Here is an 18007-nt window from a genome sequence, read left to right on the forward strand (position 1 = left end):
TTCTGATCGACAAAGATTTAACATTTGCCTCTCAGATAAACCAAGTGGCTTCAGCCTGCTTTTTTACGTTGAGGGCTCTACAGAAGATTCTTCCTTTTATTCCTTTTTCCCTCTGAGGAAAACGGTGGTAGGAGCTTTAGTGCTATCTAGAATAGACTATTGTAACACCCTCTACCTAGGCACTGAAGTACGGCAGCTCATTAAACTCCAATCACTGCAAAATACAGCAGCACGGTTACCTAACCACCCCACCTCTGCCCTTATAAAGCAACTTCACTGGCTTCCAGTTAGACGGCTGGTGGAGTTTAGAGCCCTCTGCCTAGTTCATAAAGCCCTCTATTGAGGAGGGGCAATGGACTCACAATCTCTATTTCCTTTGCATGCTCCATCGCTTTGTCTAAGATCCACTGACACTGGACTGGTACATCTTCCAAGTACAAAAAGAGTAAGATTGGGAGGAAAACGTTTTTCATTCCAAGCTGCTAAATTATGGAATTCCCTCCCCGTCCAACTTCGACTTCAGTCCTGCCGTACGCTTTTAATAAAAAATATAAAAAACCTGGCTCTTCAAGCAACTCAAATTTTCTTTGCTGTTTCACATTCATCTAGCACCAAGACACCTCGGCAATAGTGCACTTTATAAATATTTCAGTCAGTCAGTCATTACACATGGACATCCTTTTCGATTTCTTACTAACTCCATCATAACCCTCCATGGCAAAACAATCTGGAGATGGAGTCGATGTCCAGGCGCACTATCGTCCTTAGGAGGAGTCACCTACCACGTGACTACATAAACTTCTTCAAAGACAAAAACAAAGTGCAAACATCCCAGCCCAACAGCAGATGGCGATCTAAGCACAAGTATACAAATCTACAGCTTTACATGCCAAGAACAGATGCATACTGGTAAGTAGCATTTTCCTTCTGTAGCATCAGTTTGTTGTTTAGATGGTTTTAGCAGTGCTCACTCCCTAGTGCTATTACGCAATGTGATATAGGATGAAAACAAGTAGTCACTAATGCATTCCATGGAGGCAGAAGATACAACAAAAAAGTCAATAGAAAAACGGTAAGTTGAAAATACTTTTGTTGGCTGATCCATAATGTGATTAACAATGTCTCCAGCCAACGGCTGAATGTGTGGAAGCAAAAGGAGACCGTGCCTGAAGGAGCAGAACCCTAAGCCCCTTAACATTAGTACAAACACAATATGTTCAGAATGAACACCCCGAATACCAGACACATCAAATCTGAAACTGTGGTCCACCAGCATTCAAAACCCAAAGTACAATTATAGTTTATCGTGCAGTAAGTAGTTAACACCGCTGGTTGAGATTGATTAGTATGTCAACAAATGTGTGCATCATGTCCTCAATATCACAAACTTTCACAAAATGACCATGTGTACCCCGGCCAAGAATACAATTTACAATTCATGTTTCTCCATCAATGTAGTCTCTGAATCATTGGATCTTTCACAATGACACGTAACTCTGTCCTTTATTGGACCACTTTACACATCATAGCGTGGTAGGAATTCCCTAAATTGAAGGTCTTTGCATATGAAAATTTGACTGAGTCTGGTTGATTTCGATCAGACCAAGTAAATGGGATGTAAAGATAATGTTGGGTATCATAAACATTTTATTTTCAAGATGTTCGCCTCATTACTGTTCGTGAGCAGTCACTTTGAGCCTGTGCATTCAGCATAACTACTACATACTTTAAAATACGTTAAAATGCATTTTGTACATCAGATAGCTGACACGTTGACTTTGTCTGTTGTAAGTCAATGTAAAGCCCTGCAGCATGACCAATCAGATCAGAAAAAATGTAATTTTGTAAGGAATATTGTTAAATGTTTGAATATGATTTAGATTTTGTATTTTTATGATGCCTAGTGTATCTCTGTAAGGCTGTCTGTAAAATGGTGCTGTGCTTCAAACATTGTTTTTTTTTTTAATAATGTTGTTTCTGCCAAGTCCTTATCCACTGCTGAGTGTTTTTCTAGTTAACATTGGTTTGTAAATTGATCCTCATAACTTTCTATTTTTTAAATTGCAGCTCATTTTCTATTATGGCGCTACAGACAATTGGTGTCCAGTACAGTATCATCATGACATAAGGAAAGATTTTCCAGAGGGGAACATTCGTTTGTGCGAGAGAGGATTCCGTCATGCCTTTGTTCTGGACTCAAGCAAAGAAATGGCTTCTCTCACTCTGAATTGGTTACAAGATTATATATCCAATTGATGCTAGTTTGGAAAATACGAAAATGTAGCCCACCTCTTTAATTAGATGCTCAGTGTATCCAGTTTCCCGTCAGCTACAGCTGAGAGTGCACAGTTTAAATCTACTTTCTGTTGTGGCATACACAAAGTGTGTAGAAACGGGTTGGAAACCACTTGACATAAACTAGATCATAATATTAAACATTTTAGCACTTGTCGCCACAATGTACCTTCATAAAAATGCCCAGTATGCCGATGTGATGGTGAGATATTTCTAGGATTTCCGTTGAAGACTCCTTATTTCAGGATAGCTGAAACTAACTGTTGTATACTACAGCACAGTGAACCGTTCACTTGAAGCAACTTTGCTAAGTAGTATGGAGAAAAGGTACAGCATATAATAACCAACTTATTTCAGCTTTCTGCTCTTTTGTAACATGTGTTTCTGCTGTTTCAATTTCTTTTTTACTAAGGTAACTTGATGTTTTTGATTTCTTTTTCGAGATGGACCAACAATGTCGGGTTGCCCACAGCTTCTTTTGTGTTTATTGGTACGCAGAGTGGTGGCAAGCTGCCTTGCCTTATCTATTGCAAAGAAGTATACACTGAATATTGGAGCCACCTATGGTGCTCCCATCATGCTTTCAACTTCAAAACAATGATTCCAGAAAAAGTCACCTAGGCCAGTTCTGTAGAACTTACAACATGTACAAATATTCCAAACTGTTAATTTTTCTAAGTAGTGGCCATTTTTGAGGCTTTTGGGTCTAAGAGCAAATAAGAGATTTCAAGAAGTAAAAAGGAGCAATTCTAGCGAGTGATGTATCTTGAACTGCTGTTGTGTAGAAGACTAAGGCCCTCATTACGAATTCCGATCCCTAGGTAAACACATATTTGCACAGAAAGCACAGTTATAAGTGTTGGAATTTTTATAGCAACTTGTAATTACGAGGTGAGATAAAAATGCAACCCATAAAATGTGGTGTGATAATGATCACATCACATAATGGGCCATTCTAAATGATGGCCGAAATGCTTATGTATTCTCCCATCACTTGTACCATAAGTTTAATTGTCCTGAAAGAAGTTCTGACCAATGCAGTAGGACACATTGAGTTTCTTTGCGTTTAAATTTCTGCTGATATAAAGGGCACTGCGAAAGCTAGCTTATAATCACTAATTTGCAGGTTCAGACTGGCCTAGAGGGCAGTATGGCAAAATGCCAGAAAGTCTGGTCTGACAGGCCAGTGAGTGGACTGTTTTTTTGTCTGCTTTTTTTGCCTGCATGTTTTATGGTCTGGTTGGCTGGTTTCACTGTTGATTTCCCTGATATTACCACAAAAGTTGCTTGCAGCCAGCGCAAATGTGTGCAGTCTCCCATACCTTGAAAAACACCTATATAGCATGTCTTTTGCAAGTTCAAAACTGACCCGATTTCCAAATGTGGGTTCCTTTTTAGGTTGAAGCCTGCTTTGCAAACGACATCTTTGAGAAATTCAGAAAGCTTCCCTGGGAATGCAATCCACCCATTGCTTACTTTTTATTGACTTTGTGCTTTATAACTCGTATTTGCTGGCTTTTTTTGTTTTAGAATGTCCAGCTTGAGTTTGTCTCTTCCATGGCCCATACCCTATTTACTGTATTCTTCCACCAGTACCCGCTTTCTGTAAAGAGGCCTTTAAATCGTGTTCTTATCTTGTCACATTTGCTGTGCATTCAAAGATAGAAGTCAAGTGTCAGGCTCTCCTCTGAGGGAGCTTGGTGTTAACTTTTCTTTCTCTGACTTCACAGTGAGAGGATTTATGTGACAATCATGCTGGCTAGAAGGAGTGTGCTGGAGAAAGGCTGTACGATGTCATTCATTTTTGCCCCACAACAAACTATAAAAGTCTGTAAATGAACTGTGCAGATATTTCAGACTATATCCGAATTAAGATCGCACAAATGAGCCACATTTTTTGTAATGCTGAAGTGTAGTGGAAATAAATATTTTTATGCAATCAAAACAAATTACTACACTAGGTGATGACATTTCTACACATTATAGTTTGTGCGCTGTATACTTTTATATGTAAAACTGCATGTCTGTGCAAATGTAATGGTCATTTCAACTGAAGATGTGTTGTCTGTAGTAGCAGTGCCCTAAAACACCATGCATGCTCAACTTTACCCCACTCCACTCTGCATTACTCCACACATTGTAGTTTGTGCACTGTAGACTATTATCAGTAAAACTGCATGTCTGTACAAATGTAGTTGTCTTTTCAATTAAAGAAATGTTGTTTGTAATAGTAGTATGCTACCACACCTTTAATGCTCAACTTTACTTCACTCCATTCTACTCGACACCACTGCACTCTACTCTGCACCACTCCACACAGTGCCACTCCACTTTACGCCACTCCACACTGTGTCACTGCACTGTACTCTGCACCACTCTATGCCAATGCACTCTACACTTCCCTGCACCACTCAACTCTACGCCACTTCAATCTGCAACACTACACTCTGTGCCACTGCACTCTACATCAGTGCACTCTACTTTGTTCCACTCCACACCTGTGCATGCTATGCTAATCTACTCTACGCCACTCTAACCTACTCTGTACCACTGCACTCTACAACATTCTACTCTACGCCACTGCAATCTAGTCCACTACACTCAGCCATGCACCAGTCCACTCCACCATTCATCAGTTCACTCTACGCCACTTCACTCTACTCTAAAACAATCTACTCTGTGCAACTCCACTCTGCACCACCACACTCTTGGCTGTACGCCAATGCACTCTAAGCCACTTTACTTGAAACAAGTGCACTCCACGCCACTGTACTCTTCTCTAGCACTCTATGCCATTGCACCATATACGACACTACTCTACACCATTGTACTCTGTCACTTCACTCTACACCGCTCTATTCTACTTTGCACCACTGTTCTCTACACCACTGCTCTCTATGCCACTCTACTCTACACCACTGCACTCTACAACAAATACACTCTATACCACTGCACTCTATTACAGTCTGCTCTGCAACACTGCGCTCTCAAACATTGAATTCTATGCCACTGCACTCTGTTCTGCAACACACTACTTTACACTTCTTTTTCTGCAGTTTACGCTAGTGCACTCTACGGCACTGCACTCTTCGCCACTCTAATCCACTCTGCACCACTTCACTCTGCGCCACTTCACTCTATGCCACTCTACTCTACAACATTGTACTCTCCTTCATCTAAACTGTTTGCCAGTCTACTCTGGCCCTCTGCACTCTATTCTGCACCACTTTACGCCAATGCACTGTATGCCACTACACTCAATGCCACTCTTCTCTGCACGGACTACTCTACGCCACTGCATTGCATGCCTATCTACTCTGAACCACTGCACTCTACTCCACTCTGCAACACTCTACTTTACGCCACTGCGCTCTATTCAACTCTACTCTGTCATTGTACTGTACGTTACTGCACTCTACCTCACTCTAATCTACTCTGCACCACTGTACTCTACCCCACTGCTCATCACACCACCCATTGTGCTCTATGAAAGTCTACTCTGCAACACTCAACTACACTCTCTGAACCACTGAACTCTATACTACTACACTCTGTCACTGCATTCTACCCTGCTCGACTCTACGTTTCTCTACTGCACTCTACACCAATGCTCTCGCCACTCTAAACTGCACCACTCTACTCTAACTGCACCAATCCTCTCTATCCTGCACCACTTCTCTCTATGGCACTGTAGTCTGTAACAATGCACTCTCCTCCACTAAACTCTACTCTGCAACATTCCATGCCAATGCACTGTATGCCACTACTCTCTACTCTTCTCTTCATTGTTCCACCCTACGCCAATCCATTCTAATCTATTCTTCACCACTGCATTCTACGACACTCCACTCAAAGCCACTCTACGCCTCTGAACTCAGCGACTCGTGTGTAGGGGTAGGTAGATGATATTACGTAGCATGCGCAGAGTGAGGAAGAAGGCGGAGGAGACAGAGTTGATCTGTGATTTCATGGTGAGCTTGTTGTCAGTGATGATTCTGAGGTTTCTGGCATGGTCGGAGGGAGTGGGTGTGGGTCCTAGGTATGATGGCCACCAGGAGTCGTTCCATGTGTTGCTGCTGTTGCCGAAAATCAGCACTTCCATCTTGTCTTTGTTCAGCTGCAGGCAGTTGTTATTCATCCAGTCGGCGACGCTTTCCATGCGCCTGTGGAAGTTAGTTCTGGTGGTGGTTGAGTCATCAGTGAGTGAGAGGGTGCATCCACTAACCTTTTGGTGGACTTGCTCCTTCTAGTAGCTGCTGCTGTCTCCGTTTGCTGCTGCTTACCCCAGTCAGGAGTTCAAGGCCCTCCCTGGTGGTCTAGTGGCAGAGCATCACTGCCCTTCTGTCTCTCTTTCAGTTTTTTCTTTGTTTTTATTTTCTCCTGCCTCTGCCTTTTTACATGTACCTTTTTGCTTTTTTATTCCTTTTGTCTCCTGTTCAGCTCCTTCATCGTCCCTGCGATCCCAAACCCCCCTCCAGTGACCCATCCTGCTCCCGCATTTTCCCAGCTGTCCAGAATCCCTGCAGCACTACTTAATGGCAACCGCTGCGTGGCCGTGCCACTGGCATGCCATAGGCATGCCAAAGGCAAGCCCATTTGGAACTGCAGCCACACCTTCACCCACACCAACTCGCCAGCTCCTCTCGCCGTCCAGCCGACCAACAGCACACCCAATCGGCTCAACAGCATCCTCCTCAACATGTGATCCCTCCACAAGCACGCCACAGAATTCTGGGACCTCCTCGATGCCGCCTCTCCCGACATCACCTTCTTCATGGAAACCTGGACCAACCCCAGTTCTGAACTCGACATCTCCATTGCCATCCCCAACGGCGACTAAATCACCTGAGCTGTGTCACCCTGACACAGCTCAGGTAACTACAGAACGTCCAAAATGCCACAGCCAGACTGTTCCTTGACAACCCCTGCCACAGCCACATGACACAACACCTCCGACAATTCCACTGGCTCTCTATCAACAAAAGAATCAACTTCAGGCTCCTCACACGACGCAGGACCAGACTATCTGACCACCGCCTCACTTTTCACACACCCGCCAGACAACTCTTCTCTGCTCAACTTGCCCTGGCCTCTGTCCCATGAATCCACAAGACCAGAACTGGAGGAAGATTAGATGCCTACCTTGCCGCCAAGACCTGGAACACTCTACCCTTCCACCTCAGGCAATCCGCGTCATTGAACCAGTTCATGAAGGATCTCAAGACCTGACTGTTCTACTGAACCTCCACACCAGATGGATCAGCAGCCCCTCCCCCCATCAGCGCCTTGAGACCCTCACGGGGGAGTAGCCACGCTTTACAAACCCCTGATTGATTGATTGAGTTGAGTGTCGTCTGCATAGGAAATTATGTTGAGACCGTGGGATCTAACGATGTTGTTCTTTAAGGTCTATGTTGAGACTGGTGTATCTGACGATGTTGGCCAGCACGGTCATATATGTGTTGAAGAACGTGGGCCTGAGGGATGATCCCTTGGGGACATTGCAAGTGACCTCCTGGGGTTCGAAGGTGAAAGGCGGGCGGTGGTTCTCAGGGTTGGTCCGGTGAGGAAGGAGGTGTTCCGTCTGAGTGCATCCCCTTGGACTCCAATGTTGTGGAGTCTTTCGATCGACGTGTGGTTGGTTTCGGTGTTGCTGTTTCTCCTTGGTCGAAGAGGGTTCAGATGTCTTTGGTGGCTGCGATCAGGGCAGTTTTGGTGCTGTGATTGCTATGGAAGCCGAATTGGGATGCATAGAGTAGCTGGTTCTGTTCCAGGTGTGTCATGAGTTGCTTGTTGGTAATCTTTTCCATTACCTACGCTGGGAATGGGAGCAGGGAGATTGGCCAGTAGTTTTTGCATTCGCTGGGACCGGTGGAGGGTATTTTGAGTAGTGGTCTGACTTCAGCATGTTTTCAGGTGTTGGGAAATGTTGCGGTGGTGATAGAGGTGTTTAACAGGGTGGTGAGCTCCTGACCGATACTTTGGTTTTTGAGGTTGAAGATGTGGTGCGGGCATGGATCTGTGAGTGCTCCCAGTGGATGGATTTCATAGTGGAGGTGGTGTCCTAGGGGGAGAGGAGGTTACAGGTGGTCAGTCTGTGGTTCATGTTGATTGCGGTGGTGGTGCATCTGTCGAAGAAGTCTGTAGGTGTGGGTAGGGGGTTTGCAGTTTCTGTATGTGATTGCAATCTTGTCGTGGAAGAAGTCAGCGAGGTTGTCCCACAGCTCCTGTGAGGTTATGATGCTGTTTTTGCTGGCAGCTGGGTTGGAGAAATCCTAAACGATATTGAAAAGTTCCTTGGTGTTGTTGGCGCTGGTTTCGAAGCGTGTGGCTAAGGCTGTTGTTGCAATCAAAGAAAGATTCTTTGTAGTCATGTCACGTTTTATGATGAAATTTATTGGGCGATAATAGTTCCTGGTACAGGTTACAGATGTCATATAAATGCCATATCAATGCCCCATCAGGAGCAGCCTCCTTCTGCTCAACCTGCTCTCTAACTGATCCCTCAGGCATGCCTAAACATTCTGTGACATCACACACAGAGGCTGAGCAGCAGGTGTCATGGAAACTAGGGAGAGAATGCATATCATATCTAATACAGAATATAACAGCTGTCTTCTTTGTTTCCCTCAGCAGGCGGTGTTTGAGGTTGAAGGCTGCCCTGTTGGAGGTGTCCGTGCTGGGGCGCTATCTACACTCCCGCTGTCGGCTCTCTTTTCGCTGTTCTGAGTTCTTGGGTGTAGCAGCTGGCCTTTTTGAAGGATTTTCTTTGGATTTTTCTCCTGATTGCTGTTGGTGCAATTGGTGATGCAGGTGTTGAAATCTTCCCTCCTTGATCAAGGTTGGTGGCGGTAGTGGGGTTGGAGGTGTTGAGGACATCCATCCAGCTAGCCTGTGAGATTTTGTTCCAACTCAGTGTGGGGCGCTGGTCGTCTTGAGGGTGGCGGTGAAGGGGACTTGAAATGATGAAGTTGATGATGGAGCGATCAGTCCATGTGAGTTCTGTGACATGGCTGTATTTGACATGGGTGCTGGAGGTGAAAATGGAGTCCTGAGTGTGTCCTGTGGTGTGTGTTGGGTCGTGGACTATCTGGGTCAATCTGAGGCTGCTCATACTGTTAAGGTGTGTGTTGTTGTTTAGGTCGTCGATGTTGAAATTTAGGTCGCCGAGAAAGATGTAGTCCTTGGAGTCTAAGGCTAGGGGCGTAATGAAGTGTGCAATGGTGTTGCAGAAGCTGGAGCGTGAGCCTGGGGCTCGATATGTGAGGGTGCCTCTAATGGTTGTCTCGTCATCCATGTGGAGCTAGAAGTTGAGATGTTCCATGGGGTTGGTGGTGTTAACGGTAGAAGTGATGCACTGAATGGTCTCTTTGTGGTTGATGGCTGGTTCTCCTCCCGGCATGTTGGTGCAGTACTGGTAAGTATTTTTTATATCTGTCGGGTATCGCTGTGGCAATTTCTGGGTTGGATGTGTGGGTTAAGCCAGGTCTCTGTGAGGAATACAACTGATGCAAGGGTGGCTATGAGGTCCCATAATTTGGTGGAATGCTTGCAAGTGAGCGTGTGTTAAGAAAGGTGCATGCAAGTTAGTGTTTTTAATCGGGTGGTGTCTGTGGTGTGGGTGCTATGGCAGGTAAAGTGGCAGTGGGTGCAGGTGAAAGGTCTTACCGTGGAGCGTGGGTCGGTGCGGTGGCAGTGATTGTTGTGATGTCCAGGGTTGAGAGTGTAAAGCTTGGTGATGGTGTATCTTCGGGGGCCGGAAGGCATGGGGTCATGGTACTGGACAAGTCCCGGCACGGACAGCAGCAGATGGGCTAGCCTTTGAGGTACCTTCAGCGTGCATTAAGTCGGTCCTGGGGTGGATTGGGCTTCTGTTGGTGGGAAGAATGGTGAGTGGGAAAACCCGGGCAGGAAAAACCCCAGCAGCGGCAGCGTCACTGGATCAGTCTGGAACAAGCAGGCAGTGGAGGCCACAGGCAAGTGGCAGGCTAGGAGTCCGGGTGCCTACCTTTACTCCACTCTACTCAAAAGCAATGCACCCTGTGCCACTGCATTCTGTGCAACTGCTCTGCACCACTGCACTCACCACCAGTGCACTCTATGCCATTCTACTCTGCATCACTCCACTCTGCACCACTCAAATCTACTGTGCACCACTGCACTCTACGTCACTCTACTCTACACCTCTGTACTCCACCCTGTACCACTCCAATCTATACCACTGCACTCTAAGCCATTCTACTGTACGCCACTGCACTCTACACCACTCTACTCTACATCACTGCACTTTCCACCAATGCCATTTACACCACTTTACTCAAAACTAATGCACTCTACGCTAATCTAATCTGCACCCCTGTACTTTATGCCACTTCACTTTAGGCCACTCTTCTCCACTCTGACACTACACTCGATACTCCACTGTATGCTGCTGTACTCCATTAAACTCTACTGCACTCTATGACACTCTACAACACTTTATGCTACTTCACTCTACAAGACTCTTATCCACTCCATGCCACTACTCCCCTCTACAATGGTCAACGCAATTCCCTCTTCACCACTCCATGGCACTTCACTTCACTCTATTCTATGGCACACTACTCCATGCCACTCCACGACTCTCTTTGCCCCTCTACTCTATAATACTCCACTCTATCACACTCTACTCCACTGTTGCATTCTGCTCTACTCCATTCTATGACAATCTACTCCGCTCTACGCCAGTCTGCTCTACAACACTCTACTCCCTCCACAACACTACATTCAACTCTACATCACTTCGTAACACTCCACGACACTCCACTTAACGGCATTCCATGCTACTCTCCTTTACCCCACTACCCTTTAGCCATGCTGAACAGCAGCCACACTGGTGTACAGTACAGCTAATAACTATTGCCTAAGCCAATAGCTCTTGCATAGGCAAGACCTATTGGCTTTGCCAATGTGTGTTTAACTATATGATTCAGTATTGGGGCTAATTTTATTTGGGTGTCCAGGCCAATTTTCTGTCCTAGTCTGACAAGGATCCTTTCAAAAAACAATTCCGGTCACATAGTACGGCCCAGTGAAAACCACAATCTCCCTTTCAAACAGCGAACTGCAACCACTGAAGTATCAACATCGGTAATCCTATTTTATGCAAGGTGAATTAACTCAAAGCGGAAACGTTTCCACCGTTTTCTTCTTGGGCATAATTTGAAAGCATTTCAGAGAGATTAACGGTTTGATCAACAGCAAAAATTCAAAGAGCAATGAATGCCATGAAGGATGAATATTTATTAGTGAGTGAATTTAAATTTTGGTAAAGGAGATAGACTGGGCATTCTAATGTTGTCATTAGCAAGTGCCACTGTCAATTAGTTAAAAGCAGAAAACTCAAATGAACTAAATATTACTCCCTTGTTTCTGAAAGTGAAGCGAAGGAGAAGCGTGGCTCAGTGGTTAGGGGCGGCAGACCCGGAAGCTGAGATCGGCCGTGGACCAGGGTTCGATTCCCCGCCTCGGCGGGTCTCGGGCTAAAAAATTCCACACACTCGATAATTCTCGTTCCGGTGCCTACTCGACTCACGGGGTCACACTCTGCGACTCTGGGCAATAGCTTGCTTAATCTCCACTACGGCCCCTCGCGGCGGGATGCCTGGCTTTCACCTTGTGGACACCCTGCCGGGGTATCTCACAGGGGAATACCAGGACGGGTTCCCTAAGCAAGCGCTTAGATACCGTGTCGGTGATTTGCGCTATATAAATACATGTACATTTACATTTACATTTACATTTACAAGCAGTTACTCTCTTCTTGGACGTTCAGCAAAGATATCTTTGTCTGTTCATAAGAGCTGGATGATGAGACAGCTCGGATGGTGAATGATAGACAGATTCCAGTGTCAAGCAAAACAGAACCTCACCAAAAGCATTAGAAGTCCTAATCGTAATCATATAGTAGCTGCAATGGTAGTACCAGTGACATATGAGAACTTTACCTTTTATCTAACACCCTGCTCCTTATTTCAGTAGCCTGTAACTACACATGAAAAACATGTAAAGAAATTGATTATGATGACCCAACCGGTAAAAGGCTTAAATACATTGAAAGTTGCCTGAGCAGCATGATTTTTAATGATTACATACTATTGTGATCGTAAATGCTGTGGTGTAAAATAAGGCCTATATATAATTACTCATAATGGGGAGCGATTCTCAAAGCTTCCTTTACTGCAGAAGCAGATAAAAAGGAGATATGTTGTTAGATTCTTGATGGGCTTTTTCAGACACCCAAACACATCAGTTATTGGTGTTCTAAGCAAGCATACATGAGTACCCTGACCCCTCTCAGCTTGAAGATATCGATTTACATGTTCTTGTATAGTGCTTGGTTGGTACCAGCAATATTAATGATTGGAACCATTTCCCTGGTATCCAGATTAAGAGGTTTGCAAATTAATAAAGGACTCTGGCCCAGATCACCATTTTAGTCAATGCTACTCGGGACATAACAGGAAGCTGCAGTGTTCTCCAAAAGACCACACATCCGTTAAGGCCGCTCATGATGCCCCCAAGGTTGCCCTCTTGGATATCTGGGTCCGAGTGACTGAGACCTGGTTGCAGGAGTCCAATAATGCTATGCTCAACGAGATACCCATTCAGATATGGTCCCCATCACGTAGAGGGATACCTCTGCCCTGCCTCTCCAGGTGCAGGAGACAATCAAATGGCCCAACCGCTAGAGCGAAAAGCATTGGGGAGAAGGGGCACGCCTACCTCATGCCTGACTGACCTAATAGGGACTCTGAGACATGTTCCACACGCACACAATCAGGATAGGTTGGCCTGAGTCCCCTAGCCTAGCAAGGTAACAGGTTAGAACATGCTAACCTAGACTCCCCTAGGAAATCTTGTAAACAGATCAAAAACCCTTTTGTTTGGTAACTCATGCATGGCATGCCAAAGGGAACCACAGGAAATACTCAAATTGGCATTTTAAATATTTATTGAAGCAATAAGATTCTTATGTAAAATACGTGTGCTGCAATTATCAATAGAAGGATGCAAAACGGGCTAATTAGTATCACAAGAATGGTAAGGAAAATTAACAGTTCAACCATTGTGCTGTTACCTAGGATATATGTTTGCATATAAGTGCAGTTATAGTTATGCTCCTACTTAGCACTCCCTCTCCTAGGGTGCTAAGGGTGGGTGAATCTGCCAGAATCCCTGGGGATCTGACTCCTCAGTTACCTGTAGGTATGGCTCATCTAGGAGCCCTTCTTCGTGTAGAGCTGGGCACCATCCTTTTCATGCGGTAAACAGGAAGGAGCTGGGCTGGAATTCCAGCATGGAGCGACTTCGACAGTGTCAGTTATATGCTCCTATAAGAAGTTGGGCAAGTATATGCTGGCCACTAATAAAAGTGGGAACCTTGCACCAGTCCAAACAACCCTTATGGTGATTTATGAGGTCAAAGAAAACCTTGGAGAAAGATATCCAAGTGGTAGCTATGAAGAGCAGCCTTCAGGCTTAGTCTTGAAGGAATGTTTAGCAGCTTCTTTTACTAGAATGCAACCTTATAGTATTGGTTAAATGAAAGGAGAACCACACAATAGTTATAAAAATATGAATGTATTAATATAACACTAGTACGACACAGTATTTCCTACAAGGAGATAATCACAAAGCACACAATACTTAATACACAGTTGACCCGGGGGTGGGGGGGACCAAACCATATACTAAAATAGTGGTATAAGAACCACATTTCGAGTCAAGACAGTGTCAAGAGGATATAGAATCATTGGAACCCCAAGAAACCACCCAATGTGAGTCAGGAGGGACCCCACAGAGGACGGGTGCAGTGTGGGAACACCATTGCGTGCTCCGTACAATTCTATGGGTAAGTCGCAGTTGAAGTTTTAGAGTTTAAGGACCCTTCCCAGTGGACTTCAAAGAAACCCAGTGGAAGATAAGAGGTTGGAGAGCCACCCCACCTGTGAATACCGACGTACCCAAGTTACCTATCTGAGGAAAGCCGGGTGCATAGGTCTGAAGTGGCGTCGAAAACCGCCGTCGAACCCTCTGGAGGACTTCGAAGAAGAGCCGCTGCTGGAAGGAAGAAAAGTGTCCTTTGGAATCCAAAGGTGGATTCTTGTTGAAAAGTACCTGAAAACAGGGGGGACAGAGTCTTGGTCACTCAGGAGTGACCAGGGGCTCGGTAGACGAATGCCCACGATGTCTATTGCTTCAGGTGCGTTGATTGAGTTCTTGACTCTGCAGCTATGAAGACCAGGAGACGTCGAGGACGACCAGGAGCTGGATACGAGCTGTCCCTTGAAGGATGTTGAGTACTGAGGGGTTGGTGTCCGGCAGAAGCACCAACAAGCCTTTGCAATGGCAACCCCGGCAGAAGTTCAAGGTTGTGTACGGTTAGGACCAGCAAGGTCCAGTAGACTCACCAAAGCAAGGAGAGTCAGGGCAGGCCTGGTGCTACCAGGGGAACCCGAGAAAAGCAAAGTTGACGCTCAAGTGGACCCACAGGCCGGAGGCACAGGAGTCATCAGAGGACCTCGAGCAATTTCACCAAACAGCCCACGGAGCACTCGGTGCGAGGAGGCCGGAGTTCTTTGTAGGAAATGGTGCTAGAGGTTGGGGAAACTCCAACAAGCATATCCACTTGCAAATATATGCGTTGCACAGGGGTTCGGGTATTGCAGCCCCCACGAGGGATTCTGATCTCAAACTTGGTGAGAGGGCTGCTCGGCCTCGCGGGACATAGAAACCCACCTCCTGTGTTGCTGAAGCCTTCAAAGTCCGTAGAAACTCAGGGGCAGCAGACCGGAGAGCAGTGTTGCGGTGCCTGCGAATGCAGGGTAGTGACTCCTTCACTCCAAGGGAGATATCTTCGGTTGTCGTTGATGCTCCACATGTCCTGTACAGATCCTGTATGGTGCACGGGCACAGAGAATGTATCAGACTGAGGGAGACAAGTCGGGCCCAAACAAACTCAAGCGAACTCCAGAGTGTCCAAACTGTTAAAGTTCAGTGGTTTCTGGTTCAGAATCTTGTCCACGTCAAATCTAAGGTCCTACAGCAAGGTATGCCCTTTTGTACCCACGGGAGACAGTTGGACAGATTCAAGAGACCCTCCCAGGTGAAGGTCTGGACAGTGGGGAGGTTACTCCCATGTCCTTTGTCCAGTTTCGTGCCAGAGCAGGAGCCAACGGCTCCCAGGACAGGTTTGAACTGGAGTATGCACAGGGACAGCAAATGTGCCCCTCATGCAGGCTTTCGGTCGCTGCAAGTGCACCCACCCAGCCCTAATACATTATATCCTGTCTGTAAGGTGGTCACATCTCCCTGTGACAGGATGCCTATTGTTCTGCCTTCCCCTGCTCGAGCTTGGCTCAGCAGCAGGAGGGCAGAAATCTGCCTCTGGTCGGCAGCAACCATTTTGTGCTGCCCGGAACACCAGGAACCTAACATAGCTCGCTTCTGAGGGGTGGAATCATACCTCTCACACCAGTTACCGGTGTGGGGGTATGATTCCAACATACAGAAAGGAGTGGGAGCACACTGCTTCACCTCCAAATACAGTTTGCCCCTTAGCATTATGGTAAATGCAGTTCATGGTACATGCCAACTCGAATATTTACTGGAGTATTCCACCAAAGTTGGTGCAGGTTAGTGCTGTAAATATCTAGACACATGTTTCTGGATATCCACAGTAGAGATGAAAAATGAATTTATTCTGGCATTGCTGAGCAGGCTCCCACAGTCCTATCAGGTCTCAGTACCTCTCACAGGCACACAGGTGAATCTTCATAAGCTCGTCAGCTCAATGGCTCAACGGAGCCTTTTCAAACAGAAAGGACAGGGAGCACACTGCTTCACCTCTTAGCACAGTTCGCCCCTTAGCATTATGATAAATGCAGTTCATGGTACATCCTTACTCGAATATTGACTGGAGTATTCCACCAAAGTTGGTGCAGGTTAGTGATGTAAATCTCTAGACATGTGTTACTGGATATCATCTGTCATCAATAGAGATAAAAACAAATTTATTCTGGGGTTGCCGAGCAGGCTGCCACAATTCTTTCAGGTCTCAGTACCTCTCACAGTTGCACAGGTGCATCTCCTATGACTCAAGGGAGCCTTTTCAAACAGAAAGGGGTGGGAGCACACTGCTTCACCTCCCAGCAACATGTTTGATTTCAAACTCAACAGGGTTTGTTTCAGTCATTTTAGAGTAGGTCAACACGCGGTCGCATAATGCCACTCTATATGTCGTATATGGCTGCTTCACTGACAACCCGGGAGAATGGACTCCGTAGGCTGCAGGGATGTTCTGCTCATGCAGGGGCACCCTCTCACTTAGAACCAAGCGCCCTGCCTTCAGGATTGTTAAGGCCTGCTATAGGGGTGACTTATAGATTTTAAGTGCAGTGACCTTTAGATATGGTAAACCTATATCTTAAGTAAGAGTTGTATGCACCAACTTACACAGGCTGCAATGGCAGGTTTGTAGTTCCATTTTGCATGGCCTCTTATTGGTGCATAATACATGCTTCAGCCCATGGGAGGCCTCTGGGATACCTATGCCCCATGTACATGGGTAACATAAACTAGGGACTGACAAGGGTACCCCAGTATCACATCTGGAGTGTACCTAAGTAGATAACAGTTTAAGGAAAAAGTAGATAGACTGGGGTCCTGATTAGCAGCCTCCCAGTCAGACTAGTCAAAAACAGTATCCCATTTAGCAAAAAGTTGCGGTAACCATAAGAAGCAGAAGCCACTTCAATAGACCTCCAGAACTGCCCTAAGCGGGGGCACAACCAAACCATGTGGAATAAGTCGGCCGGGGCATGGTTACATCTCGCGCATGATGCATCTGGACGCAAGCCCGCTCCATACAGGCGCAGGGGAGTGAGGTACGCAGTGTGTAAGTAGTAGAGCTGAATCAGCTTTCATTTGGTGGAGACAGTGACTGTTCTGGGGGTCATAAGGGCATCGCGCCTGTCCACCTCGTCAATGGAGCCCACCCAATCCACCCATTGATCCCTGAACTTATCTAGGGCTGTGGGAGTGTTGTTAACTAGGGTGCGGTAAATGCGGGAGACCCCCACCCCCTTACCCAAGTCTCCCTTCATCGTCTGAGCCTCAGAGGGGCTATATTCGGGCAGCCTCGTGTCTTCCGTAATATGCATATGGAGGGCATGTCTCAACTGCAAATTTTTATAAAACTGGGACGAATGTAGGGAGTAGCGAGTTTGTAGCTCCTGGAAGGACAGCATGTGGCCCTAGGCGTCCCCTAGCTGGGAGATGCCAGTAAAGTCCCAGGTTTTAAGCCCCTGTACTTCCCGAAGCCAAGCCCCATGCCAGAGAGGAGTACTCTGGGTCAACTTCCCCGTCCACCCAGTGTGACGGAGCGAGGCCCGCAGGGCCAATAACACAGAGCGCGTCACATCAGGCAGTCGGGTTGTAATGGGCCCCCCCCATACATCATGGCATGGATATCAGGGAAGCATAGTTCGCTCAGTTCAAGCCTGTATGCTGGATCCGACCAGCCCCCATTGAACCGCCAAGAAATATAGATACAAGTGTGTCATCCCCATACCGCCATCGTAGGAGGGAATCTGACAAGCAGACAGAGCCACACAGGCCCGTCCTCGCTCCAGAGAAACTTGGTGATTAGACTGTCCAGTTCCCGGAACCA

At 46.3% G+C, this 18007-nt stretch overlaps 1 protein-coding gene across 3 annotated transcripts in view; it reads left to right on the plus strand.

Annotated features, from left to right (window-relative positions):
• Nucleotides 1-4485, plus strand: part of LDAH (lipid droplet associated hydrolase) — a 1444635-nt gene extending 1440150 nt beyond the window's left edge. For 2 of the 3 annotated variants that reach the window (XM_078647724.1, XM_078647725.1), the window contains one exon: nt 2068-4485. In XM_078647724.1, coding sequence (XP_078503850.1) covers nt 2068-2256 — 189 coding nt within the window. In that variant the 3' untranslated portion in view covers nt 2257-4485. The remainder of the gene's footprint in view (nt 1-2067) is intronic. The other variant, XR_013596100.1, reaches the window with a different exon arrangement.
• Nucleotides 4486-18007: the final 13522 nt, after the last annotated feature.

This window comes from Lissotriton helveticus, chromosome 6, assembly GCF_964261635.1.
Source record: "Lissotriton helveticus chromosome 6, aLisHel1.1, whole genome shotgun sequence".
In the NCBI taxonomy this organism is placed as follows: domain Eukaryota; kingdom Metazoa; phylum Chordata; class Amphibia; order Caudata; family Salamandridae; genus Lissotriton; species Lissotriton helveticus.